The 26,683-nt window shown below is 41.5% G+C and overlaps 1 protein-coding gene across 14 annotated transcripts in view; it reads left to right on the top strand.

The window, feature by feature from the left end:
- LOC130706597 (dihydropyrimidinase-like) overlaps window positions 1-26,683 on the top strand; it is a 115,039-nt gene that overhangs the window by 68,700 nt on the left and 19,656 nt on the right. For 3 of the 14 annotated variants that reach the window (XR_009006790.1, XM_057539249.1, XM_057539252.1), the window contains one exon: window positions 18,454-19,016. The exons of 6 other annotated variants lie outside the window; for them this stretch is intronic. Coding sequence is in view for 1 of the 8 variants with exons in the window: in XM_057539249.1 (XP_057395232.1) it covers window positions 18,454-18,732 (279 nt within the window). In the remaining 7 variants the exon portion in view is untranslated. Of the gene's footprint in view, window positions 1-2,290; window positions 2,830-4,044; window positions 4,851-5,570; window positions 5,906-10,237; window positions 11,774-18,453; window positions 19,017-26,683 lie in introns of those variants that run through there. 5 more of the 14 variants (XR_009006796.1, XR_009006794.1, XR_009006797.1 and 2 more) reach the window with 5 other exon arrangements.

The raw sequence follows: 26,683 nt of genomic DNA, 5'->3' as shown, positions 1-26,683 counted from the left end.
AAATATGGTGTCTTGTTCTGAAATGTAGGACAGTCTAGTCCACAGGTACTCATCTGGGGTGGAGAATAAGGTGGTCTGAATGGGAGAGAAGATGGGAGGTAGGGCTGGGCCTGGATCTGAGCCAGAGGTGGGGACTGGCACGGAGGCAAGGTTTGAGTGAAAGGCTGGGGTGGGACCCCCGGGCAGGGCAAGACTGCGGCCTGGGAAGGGCCTAAAGGTATTCTAGGTTGAATTGAAACTGGAAAGCCATTAGAAACTCCACTGAATAAAACAAAGGGTGCCTGCTGTTGAGTAGAGCTCCTAGTAGCCACCAGGGGCTCGCTGTGCAGAGAGGGGTGACCCCAGTAGAGCTGGGTGTATGTCAGTTCCAAGTGGTCCCTCAAGACCTCGGAGTGTAAGAGCTGCCGAGGACCGGGTAGCTGCTCTGTTTTGTCTTTCCTGTTCCAGAAAGATTGAGGGGTTGTGTTGTCCTGCTCAGCACCCAGTGATTTCCACACATTCCCTAAAGTGTTCAGGTGGTAGTCTGAGCTCATTTGTTCCGAGAATGACCCATCCTTTTCTTTCCCCTTATGAATCTTTAGTTCTACTTTCATGGTGATTAGAATCTCCAGCAGCTTCTGGACTTCAGGGTTGACAAGTGAGGGGCTACCAGTCTCTACCTGCTTGTCTGTGGGCTCTTCCTGGAACGGGGCCCCTGGTGGCTGGTGGGACAGGTGTTCTTGCCGGGACTCACTCTGTGATGAGGTGGGGAAGAACAAGGTCTTGGTAGTCTTCCACCAGAAGGACAGGAACAAAATGGGATAGCACGCGAGGCCAAGACTAAAGATGGCTGCGATGGTAGATGCCAAAAAAGAGTTACCTGGAGGTGAGCTCTTGGCAACAGTGCCAAGGGTGATTTTCTTCAAGTTGGATTGGTCTTGAGGTTCTTTTGACAGGGTGGAGGCCACAGGTAAAGAACCCTGGGTCAGAGGAGCCAGGGCAGCTGATGGGCACGTGGCAGGAACAGCCTCTTCTGCAGGTTCCCTGCAGGGCGGGTGGGCTCCAGCAGACGCTGCTCTGCACACCTCACCAGGGGGGTCTTGATAGGAGAGCTGATGAGAGCTGCCCTTGTCAGGGAGCCTGCCCAGGTGGCTTCAGGAGACATGAGGCACAAGCTGCAGCCAGGAGCGCCCAGGGCCAGGAGGGCTGGGCAGGCCAGGCAGGGGTGGGCACCTGTGGCCCACGGCCCTCCACGGCCCCCATGCTGACTTCACAGTGCTCCTGCTGTCCCTTACCCCAGGGCTTTGGCCGTACCCCACCCTCAGCGCTCCCCCTCCCAGCTCAGCCCCAGGCTGCCTGCAGCCCAGGTGTCACACCATAGGCTTTGGGTGGAAGAAGAACCCAGGAGAGAAGGGGAAAATTCTTTACCTTTGTAGACGTGAAGTCAGGGCCCGAACCTCTTCCAGGCAATCTCTGAAAACTGGAAAACAGCAGACTGGGTCATGGTGGTGAAGGCAAGGGCTTAGGGGGTCTTACAGGAGGCTAAGTGCTGTGTCCCTTTAAGGGGACACCATTGGGAGATTGGAGCCCGAGCACCAGCGTCCAGGGCCACATGATCCCTGACAGTGATGGCGAAGCTCATGAAAGGGTTTATCATTTACAAAGTACTTCCATATCCATTACCCCTTGCTGCCCTCCCATCCTCCCTGTGGGGGACAATGGGCAGGGGTCACATCACAGAGGAATCTGAGCAAAGTTAAACAACTTGTCCACGGTCGGACCTGGAGGTCCCACCTCCCAATCCAGGCGCTATTGGTCCACTGTAGCCCACACACCCCTGCTGGGCCACACCCTTTTCCGGGCCCCTTACTGCTTCATTGTGCACATGGACTCTGGGAAGTATCTGGGTTCTGCTCTCCTTCCCAGGAACCTCCCTGAGGGTTCTGTTTCTTGAGGCACAGGCCCTGCCACTGGCCTCCTCGGAGCCTGTGGAGTGGGCCCTCAGGGCTGGGAGAGATGGGGCCCAACCCTCGGGGCACACAGGGCTGGATGGCACAACTTACCTTTCAAAGCTCTGTTTTTCATCTTAACCTTGCGTTTCCCCCTCCACTCCGTCTGATGCTGAGAGACAGAAAAAACGAGGACCTGGGACCCAATTCTCACTCTCCCCTCTCTAGACAAGCATCAGACACTCAGTGTCCATACATAATAGGACTTTTTACATTTAACTAACAGAGCTCTGTGGTTTTTCTTTCCTTTCACTCATTTTTAAAGAGGATAAAAATATTTTCTGTTTTCCTTCTCTGTGAAGAACATAAAGAAGGATTTTCAATGTGAGATTCACCCTGGATTTCTTTTGTCACTGTTCCTCTGCTCAAGAAACACACACGTTCTCTGAACTACGGGTTCATCTGAGCTCCAGCAGGTGGGTCTCTGCTTCCCGAGGCCAGGGCCACTCCAACCCCCGCTCTGAGGCTCTCAGGGCCTCAGCACTGCCAGCAGATCAGCCCTCATCCGAGACACGTGTTCACAGCTGGTGATCCATTGCTCATGGGCCTGTCCTCTGGCTGAGATTGAACTCAGTATCCAGTCCTCGACCTCTGGTCACTGTGTGTGAGACTTGCCCTGGAGCCCTCTACCACACCTGGACAACTGGTCTGAGATCTTTGGATACAAATCCTAGTGTTCACTCTATCCCCTGCCCAGGCTGGCTTGCCCTTAGAGGGATGACGTCCTATTGTTAGGAGTAGATGTCCTATTCTTTCCCATTTCAGGAGTCTCTGAAGTTGATTCAGAAAAGTGGAAATAATAATAGAAAAGAAGGGAGAAGCATGTGCTTGTGGGTCTGGCCCAAGGGTTCCTTACCTTCGTGATGTTTCCATGTTTCCTAGGAGGTGGTGAAGATAGATTATTCTGGAGGTAGGAGACTAACAGGAAATAGAGCCCCAGTCCACACAGAAAGCCAAGGATGGTGGCACTCGCCCAGGAAGTGCGACTGGAGTACAGCCAAGTATCAAAAGTGCTTTTCAGAGAAAAGAGAGGATTCTCCATCATCTGAATCACATTGCTGGCTTCAGGCAACTGAGCACAGGATGTGTACTTGGGGACTGATGTCCTAGGCCTACATCATAGAGCTGTGGTCTGGTCACAAAGGGCTCTTGAGGGTGGAGGAGGGAGTAATAGAGGAGGAGGCTGGACCACGGCCCCTCCCCACCATCCGCCCCACAGCTCTATCCCTCCACCCTCATGGGTCTTCTAGACCTTAGTCAATTTTCTATTCATTACACCTGGAAATCACATTTTTCCTGGTTCCTCAGATCTCTTGGGGATTTCGAAAGATTCCCTTTCTCTCCTATTGAATCATTACTTATTTCAGCAGAAGCTGAAGATACAATAGGAAGGCCATTAATATACAGTACACTTTTTGCTTCCCTTTCCAATTTTAGTGATTCTGGAATCATCATTTAATGTTGTGATAATATTCAATTGAGAAAATTAAGTTTTCTGTTTTTTGACAAATAATTTGAGCCCTCAACAAACAAAAGTTTGTTTGTTTTTTTTATTAAATCAAGTGGTCTGCGGATTATCCAGTTCATTTGGATAATACCCGCCATAGGTATGGATCTCTTTCTAATTAATGTTGTTTGGAGAGAAAGATGAAAACAGCTTTTTACAATTTAAATGTCATTGGTCTCCTGTCAGAATACGTTTTTATTGTGCTTTATCATACAAGATGGTACATTTCCCTACTACTTCCTCAGCATCTGTCAGGTATATTAGGAAATGGGTTTTTTCCTCAGGTAATTGCTCAAATCTATAAGATGGTTTTAGGTCTACTCTCTCTGACCTGTTTTGACCTTTAAACCTCTTCGAGTCCTAGATGCACGTTGCATCTCTTTCTAAGATCCTGGGAGGTGTGGCCATTTGAAAAGCCTTCACTTTTTATCGCCATTGATATTTACTGTTATACCTCTCTGCGAGGGCTGCTTGATGGGGGTGTCACATGAACATTCCCCCTGCTTGTTTTCTGTGCTTTATGGGAGTCATGTGAGCTTTCTGTTTTAGATAATTTACTATGTTCTCCACTGTGGACAAAGCAGGGAGTGAGCATATTGCTGTAAGGCAAAACAGCATGATTGATAAGGTGGGTGTAAAACAAGCCAAGAGTCGTGGTCCTCATGTGTGTAATAGGTTCCATCAGGTGAGGGACAAGTGGAAGTGATGCAAAGAGAGAGAATGGAAATGAAACTAAGAAATAATCTCTCCGTTTTTATTTTCTTTAATGTCACCAGCCTGGATGAAAAGACTTCAAAGCACATAGAACCAATGAGTCAAAAATTATATTGTAATTATACATCCATTATTTTCATGTGAGTTCTTAGATCATGTTTTACCAGGTATTTTTCTGAAACATTTTTCTGAATAAATGGAAAGGTGTTCCTGATAGGCAGGAAAGGCAGATATCAACATTTTACAATTGACTTCAGAGATGTAGAGAGCTGGAAAGAGTGTTGTTGGAAATTAATGACTTTTTTCAAACCCTTCCTAAAACTGAGGTTGCAGGACAAGCAACCAACAGGAACTCTAGAGAGTGACAGGCACCTGCAGGGAGAAACAGCAACTTGACATTCATTTACTTAAAACAGACACAGACTGAATGAATTATAAGCCCAGAGATTAAACTAGACAATTTTAACAAATTGAGCAACAAAACAAACAACCAAATACCGGATTATAAACCAAAGAATAAAATAAATGTCCATGAGTCCATACTTATATAAATAAATCATTGACCAGAAAAATAAATTACAGAAAAATTACAAATAATATATAAAGATATTTAGATATTCCTGCCTCCAAGAAGTGGAGTTTTATTTTGATCATGTATTGGGTTTAGTGGTAGGTTTCTAGCTAACAGAGATTTGAGAGAGAAAAAGAATTAACTTTACAGTGAATAAACCTGGCAGGTACCACCTAAGTCTAGTGGTCCTGATAACATCCTCAATTATGTCGTCTTGAAATCATGTACCCTCTGATATGATGCATAAGAAAAGCATTCACCTCTGTACTATGCTTCCCCCAAACCCATAACCCAAGTCTAATCATGAGAAAATATCAGAAAAAAGCAAAATGAGAGATATTCAAACTTGAAAAAGTCATGAAAGTCAAGAAAAGACTGAGAAGCTCTCACAGATTGAGGATGACTAGGCAGATAGATAACTAAATGCAACATGTTCTTATTTGGATCCGGATCAGACAAAGGACATTAATGGAAAGACTTGGTGAAAGTAGAATGAAGTCTGCAGTTTACTTAATAGTGTAGTACCAATGTTAATTTCTTAGTATTAACAACTGTACTATGGTTATATAAGATGTTAACATTAAGAGAAGCAGTTTCCAGAAGTCATCACTCCTATCCTTACGATAAGGAAAATCTGGAAAAACTGGAAATCAACAATTCTTTCCCATTTCAGGAGTCTCTGTAGGTGATTCAGAAAAGTGGAAATAATAATAGAAAAGAAGGGAGAAGCATGTGCTTGTGGGTCTGGCCCAAGGGTTCCTTACCTTCGTGATGTTTCCATGTTTCCTAGGAGGTGGTGAAGATAGATTATTCTGGAGGTAGGAGACTAACAGGAAATAGAGCCCCAGTCCACACAGAAAGCCAAGGATGGTGGCACTCGCCCAGGAAGTGCGACTGGAGTACAGCCAAGTATCAAAAGTGCTTTTCAGAGAAAAGAGAGGATTCTCCATCATCTGAATCACATTGCTGGCTTCAGGCAACTGAGCACAGGATGTGTACTTGGGGACTGATGTCCTAGGCCTACATCATAGAGCTGTGGTCTGGTCACAAAGGGCTCCTGAGGGTGGGGGAGGGAGTAATAGAGGAGGAGGCTGGACCACGGCCCCTCCCCACCATCCGCCCCACAGCTCTATCCCTCCACCCTCATGGGTCTTCTAGACCTTAGTCAATTTTCTATCCATTCCACCTGGAAATCACATTTTTCCTGGTTCCTCAGATCTCTTTGGGATCTCGGCTTGAACCCACCATTTTCATAGCCTTTGAAACTCTGAAATTCTCCCAGGATTTTGGCTGTTTCCCAACGATTTTAACTCTCAGAATCTCCTTTGTTCACAATTCCATCGTTTTTTCATCTCGCATATTTACATTTAAGTTGTATCAATACTTTCTCAGCAAATTTCAGTTATACAATACAGTATTATCAACTCTGGTCACCATGTTGTACATTAGATCCTAAGACTTTCATCTCATACAAAGTTTGTACCCTGTTGCCACCCTCTCCTTATTTCCCCCAACCCTAGCCCTTGGCAAACACTCCTCTGTTTCTATGAGTTTGACTTTTTTCTGTGTGGATTCTGTATATAATTGATAATAGGCAGTATTTGCCTTTCTCTGTCTGGCTTTCACTTAGCATGATGTCCTCTAGATTCATCCACATTGTTGCAAATATGAACACCACTTTTCCCATATAATAAGTTTTTTACTTTCATCAACCCAGAAATAGAACTTTTTTTATACTTATTTAATTTTGAATATTTAATTTGTTATAGTTTCCATCCACCTTTGCCGACTTCACTCAGAATAATTAACACAAAAATTCAAACTAATGATGATTATTTCAAATTTACAAAACCAAGTATAACAAAAAGATAAGTAATTTAACCTCTAAATGATATGTTTTGTGTTAGTAACATTATATACTTCTGAAGTTAGAAAAGCTTCACAAAGACTGTACACACACACACACACACACAATTTTGACAGACGAATGCAGTATATTCAAATCCAAAAATTAAGCATGTCCTCATTTTCTCTAAATCTTTTGTATATTGTCTTGACCACATTTCTTCTCACTCTGCCCAAAATAGACAGTCTCCATTCTCCAGAGTTTAGAAACATGTGTGGAACACCCAGAAGTCAGAAATGGGTTAGGTGAGCTTAGGTTCTCATCTTTAGAGTAGACACTGGGACTGGAGGACCAAGGCCTGGGTTAAAGTCATCTACAGTAGCCTTTTCTGATATCCCTAGTGTGTTCTACACATATTCTCTTTTTCATAATACACCTTGCCTTCCCCCTCCTACCCTACCCTCTCCAGACCCTGGAGCTTCGAGTCTTGCCTGTACCTTATAGAGAGGGCACTTTGAGTCTTATAGGAAATCCCCTATGACATCATTGGACATCCCTTTTGGCAGGTGGAATTGGGTATTCACTTAGGGATTGTACTTTTTAATCACTAGCTGGTTAATTTTTCTTAATATGTGAAATATTTATTTGGCTATACTGTCATGAATGTACATGTTCAAGAACATGTCTCTAGCATCTACTGTTGCTTTTATTACAGTCTCTTCACCCTTTATGATATTGTCACTGGGGCATGACAGTCCTCAGTGTGAACAACTAGGGCACCTGAGGAGCATGGAGGTCCCTAATTTAGACAACTAGAATCAATGGAGATCATGGTGGGTCCTGATTTCTGCTTCATTTGCAGGGGGACTTATGACTGAAATGTGAGTCTCATCTTGACCTAGAAAATCAGGCTTGGGCATGCAAAGAATCACCTTCCAATATGATTCTGTGAGATAATGGAAAATATATATTGGTCTCTGCCACCAGTGCCTGGCACAGAGCTCCTGAAGCTCTTGTGATTTCCTGGGTGATAGGAGTGTCTTTTTTTTTTAAATTAATTTTTATTGGGTTATAGTTGATTTGCAATGTTGTATTAGCTTCTGCTGTACAGTAAGGTGAATCAGTTATACATAGACATATACACACTCTTTTTTAGATTCTTTTCCCATATAGGTCATTACAGAGTATCGAGTAGAGTTCCCTGTGCTATACAGTAGGTCGTTATTAGTTATCTATTTTATATAAAAGTGTCTTTTTGTGATAGGGATGGGGCAGGCACGTGGCTATGAGCGAGCAACCATCAGCAGTCCCACTCAGCCACTGGTTGGCTTTGCAGTGGGCCCCTCCCCCTCCCCTTCCTCTGTTTAAAAGGAGCCTGAATTCAGACTGGAGGAAGATGGTTCTTTGAGACACTAGTCTACCATCTTCTCAATCTGCTGGCTTTCTGAACAAAGTCATTATTCCTTACCCCAACACCTCGTCTCCTGATGTACTGGTCTGTCGTGCAGCGAGCAGAGTGAGCTTGGGCTTGGTTTCATTTTGCTCTCGTGAGGTGACTCTGGGTGGGCTCCTGGATGGCTCCTGGGTGAGGGCTGGTCACCAGAAAGACCAAGCCATGATGCAGGCTTGACCTTTTTAGCCCCACCCCACTATTCTCTTGAGAAGGGAGAAGGGCTAAAAAGGGAGTTAATGACTGATCACATGCCTACATGAGGAAGTTTCCGTAAAAATCCCTAAAGCACAGGATTTGGAGAGTTTCCAGGTGGGTGAATACATCCACATTCTGGGAGGGTGACACACCCCAACACTGCGGGGACAGAAGCCCCTGAGTTTGCGACCTTCTCAGATATCATCCTATGTATCTCTTCATCTGAATGTTCATCTATAGCTTTTCTCATATCCTTCGATAAACTGGTAAATATAAGTATTTCCCTGAATTCTGTGAGCCACTTTGGCCAATTAATGGAACCCGAGGAGGGGGTCTTGGGCATCATTTCCTGAGTACAAATTATTGATTCTCTGAACCCTTTTGTACACATGAGTGCTTAGATATTCACCTTTGTAGGTATTAGACAGTTACACATACAAACACTTACAGATTATGGAAAGATGATTTTTTACCTGATAAAAAGATAATCTTGGTTATACCAAAAGAGGTCTTGTATAAGTTGTTCTTATTACCCTAAGCTAGTATATTTATTTCCAATTTATGCATATTTTGATCACAGAATAATTTGTTGTATAGTTAACTCTCTTAGTAGTCACCAAAATCATGTTTAATGTCTTCCTCAAGAGATAAGACAACTTTATACTTAACAAGTCAAACAAAGGTCTCTTTCTGGAGCTGGGACTGAAATTCAAGTCTGCTACTTTATTGCCTCTTATCATCAAATGATGTAGGAACAAATTAAGAAAAATATAGAAGAATGTCAAGTAAGATAGTGGGTATACTGTGAGTTATTTTATTTACTTCGTATTTAAAAACACATAACACTTGTGAAGCGTCAGGTATGGTTCCATTTAAAATACTGACCATTTAATAGTTTAATAGTTTATGTGTGACATAAATAATGTATATCTGTGGGATCTAACACAAAAAAAGAGCATCACAAGCATGTCTGAAAATAGAATTGCTCTTAGCAATGTCAGACCATAACTGTGCAGTTTGTCAAGGTGTTCTTACTATGAAATTCCCAGTGTATCACTTTTCACTGAAACTTCTGATGATATGCATTTCAACCCTACTTTGCTGTTTTGATCAAGGTTTTCCTTCTTTCTACACTTTTACAACAGTACTGTAACATCGTAAGCATGATTCAAAGTGTAGTTCTTTAAAAACTTCCTTTAAGAGAAGTTTAGAGAATCCTGCAAAGTACATTTCTCCACATGTATCATCCTACTTCTGTCAAACCACTTAGCATTTGCTTGATAGCGGAATCATCTATGGATATGTCTGACTTTTCTCCTAGATAGCAAATTTCTGGAGAGCAGGGACAGTTTTGGGCAGATTCAAGCAACATGGAGAAACCCTGAGATTCTGTGGGCCCAGGCGTCCCTCTTGCATGCAAGGCCTAGGTAGGGTTTGAGCCGGGTGACTTGCCCAAGATCATATGTCTAGTTTGTGGCAGAAATAGGCCTATCACACAGTCCCTTGACTCTTAGTCCTGTATTTTTATACCACACAGCTCAAGCCAACTGTGACCTGATTGTCCTTGTATAGTGAAGATGGCCTTCCAATAAGCCAATAAGTAGATATTGGGCACTAAAATATGCCTAACATAGCAGCATGGGACTAAGGAGGAAATAAAAGAAAACTAATAGGAACCATCATGTATTTATTATTATGCCACCAAATAGAATTTTTTAGCCTTCATCCTTATAGTAAAGTACCAGTTTGGGGAAATAGCCCACTACCTTTGCTCATTTATGCACCGCAGATAATATGAATTGTCATTGGATCTGAAGACAATGTATGTGTTGACTTTAGTATCACAGATCTTATCTTCACTGTGCTATATTTTGCTTATGATCTGTTTATGAATTATGCATCTATGTTTATGAGGGAGATTGTGGTTCTTCCTGAAATGAAAGGTTCCTGGTCTTATTAACAGCTATGCCACGACCTCCACCATAGTCTTCCAGTTTGCCTGTTTCTTTGGTCTCAGCATTCTCTGCTATGACACACAATGCTAATGTCTGGATTGCGACACATGTAAATTCCAGCAAGGTGGAAGGAATGAAAGAGGATGAGAGAAATCTAGCACTGCCAGAAATTAAGAAGTGAAAAATCTTGGGGAAATGGGAATGGACACAAAAACCATTAAAGAGAGTTTATTTCATGAAGACAAGGTTGTTTTCACATTCAAAAAAATCAATCATTATTACACATCATATTTATAGGATAAAGGAGGAAAGTCCAATGATCACCTTAGTAGATGCAGAAAAAGAATTTGGTGTAACCCAGTATGTTAAATGACTTATTTTTCTATTGCATCATATTCTTGACAATCCTAATGTTGTTTCTTGTATTTAACAAACTCTAAAACCTAATCCTGCTCAGTACTTTTCTAGGCTTACATGTATATTTCTTATGAAACCTTTAGGGCATGTGTTTAGAATGTAAATCAATAAGAAAACTCTTCCAGAAAACCTAATCCAACTAGGATAGTGTGTATAGTAGAGAGGAACCCTCGTGTTAAATAAAGACCCCTCCCCTAAAAAATTAAGCAGTATCATATTGGATTATTTCCCTGACCTATGTGATGATTTTTATCTCTGTAATAAAAGAAGCCATAAGTATAGGAAGTGCCTGCTGCTCAGTTATTAAGGTGAATTTCAGAAAGATTCCCTTTCTCTCCTATTGAATCATTACTTATTTCAGCAGAAGCTGAAGATACAATAGGAAGGCCATTAATATGCAGTACACTTTTTGCTTCCCTTTCCAATTTTAGTGTTTCTGGAGTCATCCTTTAATGTTGTGATAATATTCAATTGAGAAAATTAAGTTTTCTGTTTTTTGACAAATAATTTGAGCCCTCAACAATCAAAAGTTTTTTTTTTTTTAATTAAATCAAGTGGTCTGCGGATTATCCAGTTCATTTGGATAATACCCGCCATAGGTATGGATCTCTTTCTAATTAATGTTGTCTGGAGAGAAAGATGAAAACAGCTTTTTACAATTTAAATGTCATTGGTCTCCTGTCAGAATACGTTTTTATTGTGTTTTATCATACAAGATGGTACATTTCCCTACTACTTCCTCAGCATCTGTCAGGTATATTAGGAAATGGGTTTTTCCCTCAGGTAATTGCTCAAATCTATAAGATGGTTTTAGGTCTACTCTCTCTGACCTGTTTTGACCTTTAAACCTCTTCGAGTCCTAGATGCACGTTGCATCTCTTTCTAAGATCCTGGGAGGTGTGGCCATTTGAAAAGCCTTCACTTTTTATCGCCATTGATATTTACTGTTATACCTCTCTGCGAGGGCTGCTTGATGGGGGTGTCACATGAACATTCCCCCTGCTTGTTTTCTGTGCTTTATGGGAGTCATGTGAGCTTTCTGTTTTAGATAATTTACTATGTTCTCCACTGTGGACAAAGCAGGGAGTGAGCATATTGCTGTAAGGCAAAACAGCATGATTGATAAGGTGGGTGTAAAACAAGCCAAGAGTCGTGGTCCTCATGTGTGTAATAGGTTCCATCAGGTGAGGGACAAGTGGAAGTGATGCAAAGAGAGAGAATGGAAATGAAACTAAGAAATAATCTCTCCGTTTTTATTTTCTTTAATGTCACCAGCCTGGATGAAAAGACTTCAAAGCACATAGAACCAATGAGTCAAAAATTATATTGTAATTATACATCCATTATTTTCATGTGAGTTCTTAGATCATGTTTTACCAGGTATTTTTCTGAAACATTTTTCTGAATAAATGGAAAGGTGTTCCTGATAGGCAGGAAAGGCAGATATCAACATTTTACAATTGACTTCAGAGATGTAGAGAGCTGGAAAGAGTGTTGTTGGAAATTAATGACTTTTTTCAAACCCTTCCTAAAACTGAGGTTGCAGGACAAGCAACCAACAGGAACTCTAGAGAGTGACAGGCACCTGCAGGGAGAAACAGCAACTTGACATTCATTTACTTAAAACAGACACAGACTGAATGAATTATAAGCCCAGAGATTAAACTAGACAATTTTAACAAATTGAGCAACAAAACAAACAACCAAATACCGGATTATAAACCAAAGAATAAAATAAATGTCCATGAGTCCATACTTATATAAATAAATCATTGACCAGAAAAATAAATTACAGAAAAATTACAAATAATATATAAAGATATTTAGATATTCCTGCCTCCAAGAAGTGGAGTTTTATTTTGATCATGTATTGGGTTTAGTGGTGGGTTTCTAGCTAACAGAGATTTGAGAGAGAAAAAGAATAACTTTACAGTGAATAAACCTGGCAGGTACCACCTAAGTCTAGTGGTCCTGATAACATCCTCAATTATAAGTCATCTTGAAATCATGTACCCTCTGATATGATGCATAAGAAAAGCATTCACCTCTGTACTATGCTTCCCCCAAACCCGTAACCCAAGTCTAATCATGAGAAAATATCAGAAAAAAGCAAAATGAGAGATATTCAAACTTGAAAAAGTCATGAAAATCAAGAAAAGACTGAGAAGCTCTCACAGATTGAGGATGACTAGGCAGATAGATAACTAAATGCAACATGTTCTTATTTGGATCCTGAACAGACAAAGGACATTAATGGAAAGACTTGGTGAAAGTAGAATGAAGTCTGCAGTTTACTTAATAGTGTAGTACCAATGTTAATTTCTTAGTATTAACAACTGTACTATGGTTATATAAGATGTTAACATTAAGAGAAGCAGTTTCCAGAAGTCATCACTCCTATCCTTACGATAAGGAAAATCTGGAAAAACTGGAAATCAGCAAGTTTTCATAGACTCATCAAAGAACTAAAGTTGCAAGGCTAATTGTCACCCCAAAATTTGGAGAGACAGGCACATCCAGAGAGATATAGGAGCCAAGATCTGCTTACTTGCAGCAGGAGCCATAGACTAGCAGGATGACTTAAAAGGTAATTTTGACAAACTGCTGGAAGCCAAGGATGACTAGTTGAGAGGGAGAAAATCCTGGGAGCCAGACTCTTGGAGGGCATTACCTTCAGGAACCCCTGCAGGCTCTCATGGTGAGGATGGAGAGAGGTGCCCTGGTGGCTCTGGAGGGGGTGGGGACGAAGGGGTGGCAATGGAGCTTTCTATGTAGCAGAATCTTACTCTCCAGAGAAAGGACTTGGCCAGAGTGCAATTCTGAAATCTTATCCCAGCTAGAGGAAATAAATTCTCCCCCAATTCAGCCTTCTACATCCTTCCTTTCTCATGTGATGCGGTGTGTTGGGGGAACATGTCAGCAGGGGATAGGGCTTCAAGGAAATGCTGCAGCCAAGGGAAGGCGTAGGGGCAGGAGAAAGAGCCATATCCTTGGGGAGAGTCAGAAACAGTTGTGAAGGCCACACCCTCAAACAGAGTCCCACTAGAGACTGGGATTTACTGCAAGATTATAGAATGTTTTCCCTCCCGCACAGTTCACCATCACACCCGCAGGCCTCCAGGATAGTTAAGAGTAGATCACAGCCAAGAGAACTGCAAGACACAGACTCAAGCTGAGCAACAGTACTTAGGGAAACCCCCAAATCAAGATGAGAGACAAGGGACTTCCCTGGTGGTCCAGTGGTTAAGACTCTGTGCTCCCAATTCAGGCGGCCCAGGTTTGATCCCTGGTCAGGGAACCGGATCCTGAATGCCGCAACTAAAACCCGGCTCAGCCAAATAAATAAGTATTAAAAAAAAAAAAAAAAAAAGAGGAGAGACAAAAACAAGGACATTAGAGGAATTTGAAGCCTTTGGCACCTATGTTACCACAAACATTAAAAACAGAGCAACTGACAAAGATCAGAAAATTATATCTACATAAAGGAGGAACTTCCAAGGAGAAATGAATGCTGGTAAAATGAAATCCTTGAGTTTTCTGCTTCTTAATCAATCTAAAAAATAACTTTTATCAGCCCTGGTGGCCTAAAGGATAACATATAACTGTTTTAAGGGACAATAGTAACAATGTGTTAAGGAATTATGGCACATGGATAAGTGAAATTAATGACAGCCACGTCACAAGGATGGGAGAAAAGAATTGGGAATACTATGTTATAAAGTTCCTGCACCCATCAAGTGGTGTAGTGTTATTTCAAGGTGGGATTAGATTATTTTAAAAATGCATATTGTAAACTCTAAGGAAACCATAAAAAATTTAAGGAGTATAACTTACACTCTTAAGTGAGGAGATAAAATGGAAACATTAGGGTAAACTGGGTACAAGGAACAGTCTGTACTATTTTTGCAACTTTGCTGTTATTCTAAAATTATTCCCAAAGTAGTAGTTTAATATGTTCCTTAAGTGTACTTGCTTAATTATGAAACTGTCTCAAATAAATTAATGGTGCATCTCTTGCCCTCAGTTCCTAATTTTTGAAAAGTAAAAAATCCTGGAAAAATTAGCACATTTAAGTCAGTTTCTCCACTCAGTAAGTGTTCCTTATAGCTACTAACATAATTAGGATTTTTACACAAGATCCCTTGCTTTTAAACAGCTGATTTCTCAGGCAACCAAAATTCCTCAGCCAAACTGTGTAACATGATGTGCTCCGGATTTGTACATGAGCCTATTTTCTCTGAGTCCATTCTTTCTTTAAATACCAAACTCATCCAGTATAAATTCCTATTAAAGCAAAGGCCAGCTTGTAAAAATAACGGTTCAATCAACCCACAGATCCCTCTCTGCCTCTGAGCACAGGACTATCTGAACAACTAACCCGAGATTTATAGCCTTCCAAATATTATTCCTCCCCCTCCACCCCTCCACCCCTCCACCTCACTTCCAGTATTAATGTCACTCAAAAATCTCAGAGGATCATTTCACATGTTTAACGGCCTCATTTAATTTTTTTTCTTCTTACCAAACATGAACCTGGGTTCCTACAATACCAATTTAGCCAAGTCTCCAGACAAACTTGTTCCCTTTGACAGCTGGCGATACAAATTCTCATTCCAGCTGCTTCCACCAGCGTGCTCAGGTCTTTAAGCCCACCAGGTGGAGGTGGGAAGGTGGAAGGGGTGGACCCAGGCCCCCCACCCAGTCTTAGATTCTGCTTCCTCTGACCTCACTGGAAAGGTTCCTCTGCACCCCTTACAGTGTCTGTTGTGCACTACCGGGTGGAATTGAGGGAGAGAAGGACCGACTGTCAGCTCCCACATTTACTGAACGTGCCTTTTTCTGCAACATGTTTGACGAGCTGGTTGGGACCGCTCTGAGCAGCCAAGCCCCCCCCCCCCCCCCCCGCTGCCCCGCATCTGCCCCACTGAGGCCACCTACCCCGAATGTCTGCAAGTAACCAAAGGCCCTCCCCAGCGCCCAGAAATCCACAACCCCTAAGAAGACACTCTGTGTTAAATGAAAGTTTGAAGAGATATTTCTTTCCCCTTTGGAGTAACTCATAAAATGTTAGAAAAGAATCTAATCCTTAGTGAATTACATATGAGATTTTATTAGGACCCAAATATTGATATCGAGCATACTGTCTGATTTGAAAATTCTGGGACTACGATGTACATTTTTATTCTGTAACTTTAGGCCTTTGTATGTATTTGAGAATAAGCACTGTGCTTTACCCTCCCGCATGAGAATGCAGAGAGGGGAGAAGGGGCAGAGTCCAGTGGAGGAAGCTGACATCTTCACTCAGCAGGCATGTCCTGAACACCCACTATGCTTCAGATGCCCTTCCAGGAGCCTGGGGGATACATCAACAAAGGGAAGGAGGATCTCTGCCCTCGGGCTGGGAAGCAGACAAAAAACGAACACATCATCAATAGATCAAGTAGATGGTATGTTCAAAGGGAACATACCAAAGACAAAGTGTACAAAATGGGAAGTGGAACCCAGTAAGGGCACCAAGGAGAGATGTGAAGTGAACATAATTCAATTACTGTGGCCGCAATCAGGTATAAGCCAAGGGATGTGCCTCATTGGTCTGTAACAAAATAGAAGTTACGCACAACTAGAGAAAGCCTGCGCGCAGCAATGAAGACCCAATGCAGCCAAAAAAAAAAAGTAAAAAAATAAAATAAAATAACACCGACAGGAAACAATCTGAAAAAATCCTTAAAGTGAGCCACTTTTCATGACAACTGGCCTGGTCTCTCCAACAAGCCAATATCATGCAGATATAAGGGGTTGGGAGGGCTAGTTTAGATAAAAACAGAATGCAATGCTTGGATCGTGGTTCTAAAAACCAACTAGAGCAGAGGTCCCCAACCCCTGGGCCGCAGACGGGTAGTGGTCCACAGCAGGAAACAGTTAGGAACCAGGCTGCACAGCAGGAGGTGAGCGGTTGGCAAGCGAGAGAAGCTTCATCTGCTTCTCCCCATCACTCGCGTTACCGCCTGAACCCCACCCACTGTCCATGGAAAAATTGTCTTCCACGGAACCCATCCCTGGGGCCTAAAAGGTTGGGGACGGCTGAACTATAGGACATGTTTGGGGTGGACAATTGGGGAAATTTGAATATGGACTGAGCATTAGATTATATCTGGAAATGATTCCTTATGAAGTATTCAGGGGTAAAGTGTCATGAAAGCTACAACCTATTTTATAATTGTTCAGAAAAAATACATACATAGCCTTATACTGGGGAGTCATAGCAGAAAAAACAAAATATTATAAGACTTGGGAACATGACAGTACTCTCAAATAGGCTTTGCTATAAATTCCAAAAAGCCTCTTCCTTGATGCTTTGTCTTAGTCAAACTATGTCTTTCCCCTCAAACTAGCACAGTGCTCTGCTCGGAGCAATTGCTCCACTATTTTTTGTTGAATTGAAAATGTTCAAAGACATTAGGCCACCTTTGGGCTAAATATGGCTTCAAAAAAAGAAGGGCTTCTTTTTCTTATAGAACAGGAAGTCTGGAGATAACAGTTGCCGATGTAGGTTCAGCTGCTCTGTGATGTACCCCGAGATCCCGGATCTTTCTGTCTCCCTGCTCCTCCATCCTTGGTGTGATGGATTTCAGATTCACATTTGCTGCCCCCTGTTTGGAGGTGGCTGCGGTGACCTTCAGTGCAAGAAGAAGGGGAAGCCTCCCATGGGACCTTCACTGACATATCTTTGGCCATAACTGCTCCCATGGCACACTGAGCTGCAAGGGAGTCTGGGAAACGAGCATTAAGCCATTCTTTTTAAATTTTTTATTGAAGTATAGTTGAATTACAGTGTTGTGTTAACTACTGCTGTACAGCAAAGTGACTCAGTTTTATAGATATATACATTCTTTTTCATATTCTTTTCTGTTATGGTTTATCACAGGATATTGAATATAGTTCCCTATGTTATATAGTAGGACCTTGTTGTTTATCCAAGTATTAAGCCATTCTAAACTCTCTTAGGGGCAAGCAAAGGAGTTGACTTTATGAATTGGGTTCTGGAGGAGCTAACAAACAAGTTTGCCCGCCAACTCTTTCCTACCCTATCGAAATGTATCTTCTAAGTAGATTTCTTTAGTAGGTATCCATACAGAAATTAAAGGAAAACAAAAATGGAAAAAAACCTAACTTGGAAAAATTACTGCATTTAGTATGGATGGAGCATTAATCCATTCCATAAACATTTCACAAGGCCCTGACTACGTACCAAGCACTGGGCTGAAATCCCTGGAGACAAGGATGACTGAAGGATGTCCCATATCCTTAGGAAGTTTACAGTACAACTGTGGAAACAGGCCTATAAATAGATAGTTACAATATAATGTGGGAAAGGTCCTGTAAAAGAAACACTAAACAGACAGTGACAAACTAGCACGGGGACTCAGAAACGTTTCAGAGAAAATACGGCACAAATGAAGGCCTGGTGGTGAGGATAGCTTGGCACCCCGAGGAGCTGTGAGCGGCTTTATGGACCAGTCTTGTGAGGGCTTGTGTGTGTTCTTCTAAGAACTTTCATTTCTTAGCTTTGCAGAAGATGTGCAAGACGTGGAGTCAAGAGTCTCCTTCTGGTTCTGCTGCTGACTAGCTGTGGGAGATCAAGTTTGAAATTTAACTCAGGGAGTCCCTTTATTTAGCACTGCAATCTTAGAACGGTTCCCATCCTGTAAGAACACTCGTGCTTTGTGTGCTGGTTCTTAACTGCGGAGCTGCCAATGGTGGTTGCAATTGTAGCCATCTGCTAGCACTTGGTGAATTTTTTTTGCAGAACAAGCCAGACATAACTCACTATGGCAAATTTGTACCTGGAAATCATGGAGATGTGATGGCAGACAAGCGCTGTGGTCTTGGAGGAGTCTCGCCAAACTGTGAAGTGAAACCTGCAGAATTTCCTGTGACAGCACTGACTTCCCAATGCCTAGCAGCACCAAAACCAACAACACCAGGAGGAAAACACTTTAAATCAGGAGATACTGAAATGACTTTGTATCTGCCAAATTCGGAGAGAGAGATTGCACGCTGCCATGGGTGCTCTAATTTCATTTAATTTTTTTTTTTTAATAGAAAGCCTTCACCTCTCCTTTTTTGGTCACTTAAGCTTTTCTTGCTGGTGGTTTAAAAATGTCTTTTATTCCATGACATTATAGGAAAGGCTCTTTTGGAGCCATAGTTTAGTTATAAATGACTCTTGCACAACTGTTTTTTATTTCCATTTTGTTTCACTGACTGAGAATGTAAATTGAACTTTAGTGCTATTGTGCTTTGTTCTGCCTCTCTTTGTGGAAATGTGTTCTGAATTAAAGCCCACGAATAAACCAGAGCCGTCCCAAATATTGCCCTTCAGCTTTTGACTAGCCTGAGAGCCAAGAAAAGATAGAGAATGTGGTTTTATGAGCCCCAGATGGCGTAGTGGGTGTCATGATGTCTTTATGTGGAGAGGTCATGGGTTCAGTCTCCATCTGGAGCCGTCTCAGAGCCACTTTGTATCCAGAGGAGTCAAGATGGGGTCTTGGGAAGGGGACGCAGTGCCCCCTCTACCTCCCCATGCGACCTTGATCAGGGTCCATCATCTGTGCCTTTGATGTAGAACAAAACGCTATCCTGAATGACTTCCCCACAATCACTGTCTCCACTGACTTTATCTTTGCTAGGACCCCATGTTAGCTTCTTCCCTGTTCATCACTGGGAAACTCACGGCATCCTCTCACTCACTCACTCCTGAAGCAAGTACAAAGGCTTAGAGAAATATTTTTCTGGTCATCCCTATGCTGTGGTCCTTGGAGAAAGAATAATTAAAAGAAAGTTTCTGAGACCATTTTCTGCTTCTCTCCAGAGCAGGCATAAATCCACACATAGTGATGGCATTTCATTTAGCTTTTGAATAGTACTGGTACAGTAAAGTCATAATTGATTTGTGGCCATGTTATTAATTCATATACCTTTTTTTTCATTTTCAATTTAAAATTTTAAAAATTGTGGTAAAGTACACATAACATAAAATTTACTATCTTAACCATTTTTTAAGTATATGGTTCTGTGGCATTAACTACATTCACGTTGTTATGCTACTACCATCCCTCCACAGAACTCTTTTTATCTTGCAAAACTGCAACTCTCTCCCCATCAAACACTAACTCTGCATTCATCCCTCTCCCCCAGCCCCTGGCAACCTTAATTCATGTAGTTTTGCTAGACTTTTAGATATAAGCTGCAGGGAAATCATCCTCCCTTTTTCTCCCCCCAGCGTTCTGAGCTTAGCCCAGGAGCAAGGAATCTCTTCTCCTTCACTCCAGTCAGCACAAGGGAAGAGGCGAATTTCTCTGATGGGTGTTTGGGGGAAGCCGAGGGTTTCTGGATCATCCATGACTTTTGGAGGTAACAGGCTCTCCAGATCTGGTCATTGGGCTCTTCTGCCTTCTCAGGGGCTGTGGTGGCTCAGATCTGCCTGTGACTGGATGGGGCTGGGGGAGGATATTAAGAAAAAAGCCCTTAGAAAGTAAAGGAAAAACTCTTTTCTCCAATCCACTTTAACACTTGTAAAACTGGTATCCTGGTCACTGACTGTCTTATTTGTCAATTAGTTCAGAATTCAGGAGAAGAAAAGAGGGGTATTATTTGCTGCCCCCCAGCAATCTCAACACAAGCTTGAGAACATCATGCATGCCTTCCATTTTAAATTATGAACACATTTTAGTCAATTTGTTGGCATATCTTTGAAGATTCCTTAATTCGACTTTCTGTTCAAGTCATACGCCAGTCTTGGTGATCAAGAGCCAGTTCTCTTATTACTAATAACTGGCACCTTTCCATTTTTCATGAGACTAAATAAATCTTGCCCTTGATTCTCCTGGGACTGTTCCAGTTGCCCATGAGAGATTCAGCCAGATCACTGATCACAGATCCACGCCAGCCACGGAGAGCGGCCACCCGTGGGACTCGTGATTTGGTGCTCAAGTGGGAGGAAACCATTCTCTCTGTTGCCATTGTTTCTTTTCTTTATATTTTTTTATTTTGACATAATTTTAGTCTTGCAGAGAAGTTGTATAATAGGGCTGAGAGTTCCTGCATACCATCAGCCAGGTTCCTGTAACATCTTCCAAACCATGGTGATCAAATCCAGGAAATTAGCGTTGAAAGGATGCTACTACACAAATTACAGACCTTATTCAAGTCTCACCAGTTTTTCCACTACGTCCCTTCTTTGTTCCAGGATCCCACCTTGCATCTAGTTATCATGGCTCCTTAGTCTCCACGGTTCTGGGACAGTTCCTCAGTCATCTTTGTCCTTCATGGCCTTAACATAGTCTTGAAGAGCACTGGTCAGTTATTTCTATAGAATGCCTCTTGATTTGGGTCTGATGCTTTTTCATGATTAGGTTGAGGTTACACATTTTCAGCAGGAAAACCACCCAAGCGGTGTTGCACCTTTCTTAGTGCAAGGTGCCCTCTCCGGGTTCCTCATGTGGGTCTGTCCGATCCTTGGTGAGGTCACCCTCAGTCCCCTGGGGAAGGTTGTCTGTTGGGGTCCCCACTATGCAGTGTCATTATTGGGGGGGGGGATATTTTGAGACAATGCAACTATCCTATTTCTTCTCAAACGTTTCCTCACTAATTTTCACACCCATCGGCGGATCTTGCCTACAACGATTATTATGTCTGTATCCACCTAATGTTGATTTTCTATTTCCCTCGTTCCTTATACCATTGTTAACTGGAATTCACCTGTAAGAAAGAGCTGTTGCTACTTCCCCATTTATTTACTTATTCAAGTTTTTATTTGCACCAGTATGAACTTGCAGATATTTATTTATTCAAAGGGTTAGACTCCATTCTGTACGCGGCTGCTGCATTCGTCATCCCTTGGGTCCAAAATCCGGTGCCTCCCTCCTGGTGTGTGTAACTGATGCAAAACAGTTCTAAAGTCAGAGGTAGCCTTTGTTTTACGCTAGTTACCATTTCAACGGGTGCTCCATGCCAAAGGCACTGGATTTTTTCTAATATCTTAGTATAATATCCTGCTAATTAATCTTGACCTAACGAGTAAATTTTTAGTCATAAAAAGTTTGTTATTCGCGAGAGGTTTTGCCTGGTTTTTGAGGCAAAATCAACATAAGTGCTTGACAAAAAAATCAAAAAATCAAATAAGTGCTTGACAAAGTGTAGGGCTCATTAAATGCTAATCATTAATTATGGTTATTGCTCCAATCACTCAGGAACAGTATCATTATAAATAGGACAATTCATAAAGATGCCAGCAGAAATTCATTCAGAAAAACATTTCTCATTTATACAATGGGGTGAATACCTACTCCACGGAATTAATATATATTTAATATATATATATATATAACTATTATTATTATTATTTTGATTTTAAGTGTTATGTGGACCATCTTCAAGCATTTCTTCTTTAAATGTTACTCCCCTACCCCCTAAACTTAACTCTATCACTAATCAAGTTACTCGTTGCAAGTATTAATAATAATTGGTTTGTTACCTTTGTGGGGAAGGATCAAGGGTGATTTTTGCCCTTGATGCTTTCCTGAACAATTTAAAGTTTTTATACAATGAACATATATTTATTTCTATCATAATAAAATGTTATTTAAAAGATTTTATAGTGTAACCCTTAAACCCTGCTCAAAATGAACTAGAAATCTCCCTTTGTTGAAGAGACAGGATGTCTTTTCCGTTTTGCTCCTCATATTGAAATACACAGTTGTTTCCCCCTTGGGCACCCACACTTGTTTGTTTATACATCAGAACGGTGTTAGGGAGATTATTATGTTAGCTTGTAAAATACACACAATTGGATTCATCGTTCTCCTTTTGAAAATAGTACCACCAGGAAAATGTGATCTGTTCAAATTTCCCCAATACAGTAAAGAATTTTAATTTACTTATGTTTCGGCTTTGAGAAATAGGATTGCTTAAACAAACTCCCTCCAGACCTTGGAGTGCTGTGGGCCAAGTATTGGATTAAATTCAACAAGCCCGAGTTTCCTTACCTAAGTGTAACCGTATAGGCGAATTAGCATTTGTTCACCAAGCTCTGCTAAAACCTTGAATGGATTTTAACCTAGATGGGTTTAATTCAGAAAACTCTTTCTATAGCAATAAACCTCGAAAGCATTGAAGAAAGCATTTGGAATATAGCTGCCCAGCCTGAATTCCAGTTGAGATGGAATGAACTAAGTGGCTGTAAACAGTGCCCGTGATGGTTCAGGGAAAGGGGGGGGGGGGCAGCGGAGGCCTTGACACTGGGAAGGTCCCCCCAGGGGCCCAAATCCCAGGGCCTCACAACTTCTGGTCATTGAGCAGAGCTCATCCAAGTCCCCAGAGCATTTGTTTGCATAGAATATCCATTCTGGTTAAAAATCTCCAGGCTGTTTACCTGCTTAATGAAAGTGAATGACCCTGTCCTGGGAGAAGGCTGATGGGATGGGGCAGGTGGGGAGGGGAGTGATGGAGACACCCCTCACTGAAAAATCAGAATATGCCACCGCAAAAATGCCACTTTGGCATATTGATTATTTTGAGCTGCAAACACTTGAGAAACAGCAGGTGCAGAAAGGGCTCTGGCCTCCTCCTTCTCACCTAAAAGCAGGTCATCAATTTCCAGTGATAAAGTGCTCTCTCCATACTAAGCAGAGAACATTCTTATCACAGAGTCAATACCGAGATGGATCCCCACCAACAAACCTTACTAAAACAACCCTTATCTTCCGTTAGTTTCTCCCATATATTTATCTTCCCTCAATTTACTGCCCCTAGAAACATAAACCCCCTTTCCTTTGTCCTGTTTCCACAATCTTTCACTCATTTTTTCATTTCATTTCTGTGAGGCTCCCTCATTTGTATATGACATAAACTTTTTCTCACCTTAATCTGTTTTTTTTTTTTTTTGTCAGTTTAATTTGCAGGATCCCAGGAACTGAACATAAGAGTGTGAAAAAATGGATTTTTTTCCCCCTCTCATTACACCACCACTTGACTCTCCTTTATCCACATGAGTAAATCTTGCTCAAGGAGCCCCTGCAGCTCAGGGAAACTGGAGCTCTTTTCATTGTAAAAGTAAAAAGAAGAAAGTTCTGTCTCTTAGGTTTTTGGGGGGAGCTTAAGATTTAGACTGGTAGCTTGTTTAGTAAATTAACCTTGTTTGGGATGATAAGCCCCTTTGAGAATCTGATGGAAGCTACAGACTTTCCCAGAAGAGCACAGTTGTGTATAATGAGGGTGGGTGGTCCCTCCTTACAGCATCCGAAGGCATTTCTTGCAAACTTATGGGAAATGATCAGGGAACACTGCCTGGGATGCTGTGGGCTTGGGAGGAGGACTGTAGCTGACACTTCAGGTCTGGGTCCATGGCTCCTCGCACCCTGGTGTAGGTCCCAACCAATAGTTCTTTAGAAACTTGAGATGTCTTTGCAATAGCTAAGGAGTGGTTATCAGTCCTTTTCAAATGATCTCCTGTTTAAACAACATTCTTTTTTTTTTTCTTAACTGAATTGTTGCGAGCACTCCTCCCAGTTGATGAAAGAGCAGAAATTGTATCAATAGCTTTATCATGCTTACCCACTCCAAGATGTCTTGGGCAAGTGTCCTAGTCTCTTTGTTTCTCAGTTTTCTCATACTAAAAGTGGGGTAATAATAGTATCTATCGAATAGCGTGGTTGTGAGGATTAGACAGGCTAATATGTGTAAAACTCTCAAAACTGCCCCTGGTAGCTGGTAAGTGTTGTCTAAATAGCATTGATTTGATGATCAATGGACTCAATGATTTCTAAGGTTCTTTCTTGCTCTAAAAATCACAAAAGCTACTTCCATATATTAATCTACTACCCTGTTGACATACTTTATTTCACTTAATGCCCCAAACAATCCTGTGAGTTGGGTTATATCACCTGGTTAGAAAAGAGGAGGCTGAAGTTGAGTAATTTGCCTAAGATCACAAAGGAGTTGGTTCAGTCTCAAAGATGACACAACCAATCTATAAGGGAAAAGAATCTGAAAGGGAATATATATATATATATATATATATATATATATATACATATATATGTGTGTATGTATATATGACATATATATATAACTGAATCATTGTGCTATATACCTGAAACTAACACAATATTGTAAATCAACTATACTTCAATTAAAAAAAGGAAGAAATAACTCAATCTAGAAATGCCTACATACTGGATGATTCTGACTATACCACATTCTGTAAAAGGCAAAACAATGGAGACATTAAAAACATTAGTGGTTGTCATTGAAGGGGGAGAGAGCAAGGGATGAAGAGGCAGAGCTTAGAAGATTTTTAGGGCAGTGAAACTATTCTGTATAATACTATCATGATGAACATATATCATAATACATTTATCCAAACCCATAAAATGTACAATTATCAAGAGTGTACTCTCTCTCTCTCTCTCTCTCTCTCTCTCTCTCTCTCTCTATAATGGAATACTACTCAGCCATAAAAAAGGATGAAAAAATGTCATTTGCAGCAACATGGATGCAACTAGAGATTATCATATTAAGTGAAGTAAGTCAGAAACAGAAAGACAAATATTATATGATATTACTTATATGTGGAATCTAAAATGTGGCACAAATGAACCTATCTATGAAACAGAAACAGACTCACAGACATAGAGAACAGACTTGTGGTTGCTAAGAGGGAGGGGGCGTGGGGGAGGGATGGATTGGGAGTTTGGGGTTAGTAGATGCAAACTATTATATATAGAATGGATAAACAACAAGGTCCTACTGTATAGCACAGGGAACTATATTTAATAGCCTGGGAAGAGAATATAAAAAAGAATGTATATATGGGTGTAACTGAGTCACTTTCCTGTACAGCAGAAATTAACACAATGTTGTAAATCAACTATACTTCGATGAAAAAGATAAATGAAATAAATGAAAAATGAATGTACCTTAAGGTAAACTATGGATTTGGGGGTGATTATAATGTGTCAATGTCGGTTCATCCTCGGTAACAAATGTGCCATTATGGTGAGTGATGTTGATAAGGGGAAGGCTATGCATGTGAGGAGGTAGAGGATATATGGGAAATCTCTGTACCTTCTCAATTATGTTATGAACCTAAAACTGCTTTAAAAAATAAAGTCTTGGGCTTCCCTGGTGGCGCAGTGGTTGAGAGTCTGCCTGCCGATGCAGGGGACACGGGTTCGAGCCCTGGTCTGGGAGGATCCCACATGCCGCGGAGCAACTAAGCCCGTGAGCCACAAGTACTGAGCCTGCACGTCTGGAGCCTGTGCTCCGCAACAAGAGAGACCACAACAGTAAGAGGCCCGCGCACCGCGATGAAGAGTGGCCCCCACTTGCCTCAACTGGAGAAAGCCCTCGCGCAGAAACGAAGACCCAATACAGCCAAAATAAATAAATAAATAAATAAATAAATAAAAAAGTGAAATTCTAAAAAAAAATAAAATAAATAAAGTCTTTAAAAAAAAAAAAAGATGACACAGCCAGAATGCAAGCCCTAATCCCCCCAAATTACAGACTGAGAAGTTATTTTCAACATAGAGAATAAGGGATTAGTACCAGAAGACAAAAGGAAATTTACACATCAGTAAGGAAAGAGCAAGGAATTCAAAGTGTATGAAATGAGTGGACAGTTCCTAGAAGAAGAAATCTACATGGCCAATAAGTCTGGGATAAATGCTCAGTCTCACTGGCTATCAGCAAATGTAAATTAAAATGACAATGAGAAACCATGGGGTACCCACTGGAAGTGCTGGTGAGGGCAGAGGGAAATGCGCACTCTCTACTAATCTCTTACTCTTTTAACTTCTCACATTGCTGCTGAAAAGTTCCATGCTACTATTATTTCTGATTGTTTGTATGTGTATTAATTAAGCTGCCTTGGGTAGCAAGGAGCTGTAGGGGAGGCAAAACTTTTCCTCTACCCTCTTAGTTTCTGTAGCTGCATTTGCAAATGAAACTGGCAAAAGACAGATTAACAGGAGAAA

The sequence above is a fragment of the Balaenoptera acutorostrata genome (assembly GCF_949987535.1).
Source record: "Balaenoptera acutorostrata chromosome 6 unlocalized genomic scaffold, mBalAcu1.1 SUPER_6_unloc_2, whole genome shotgun sequence".
NCBI lineage: Eukaryota > Metazoa > Chordata > Mammalia > Artiodactyla > Balaenopteridae > Balaenoptera > Balaenoptera acutorostrata.
Note: the sequence above shows the minus strand (reverse complement) of the source record. Positions and strands in the feature narration are given on the sequence as shown.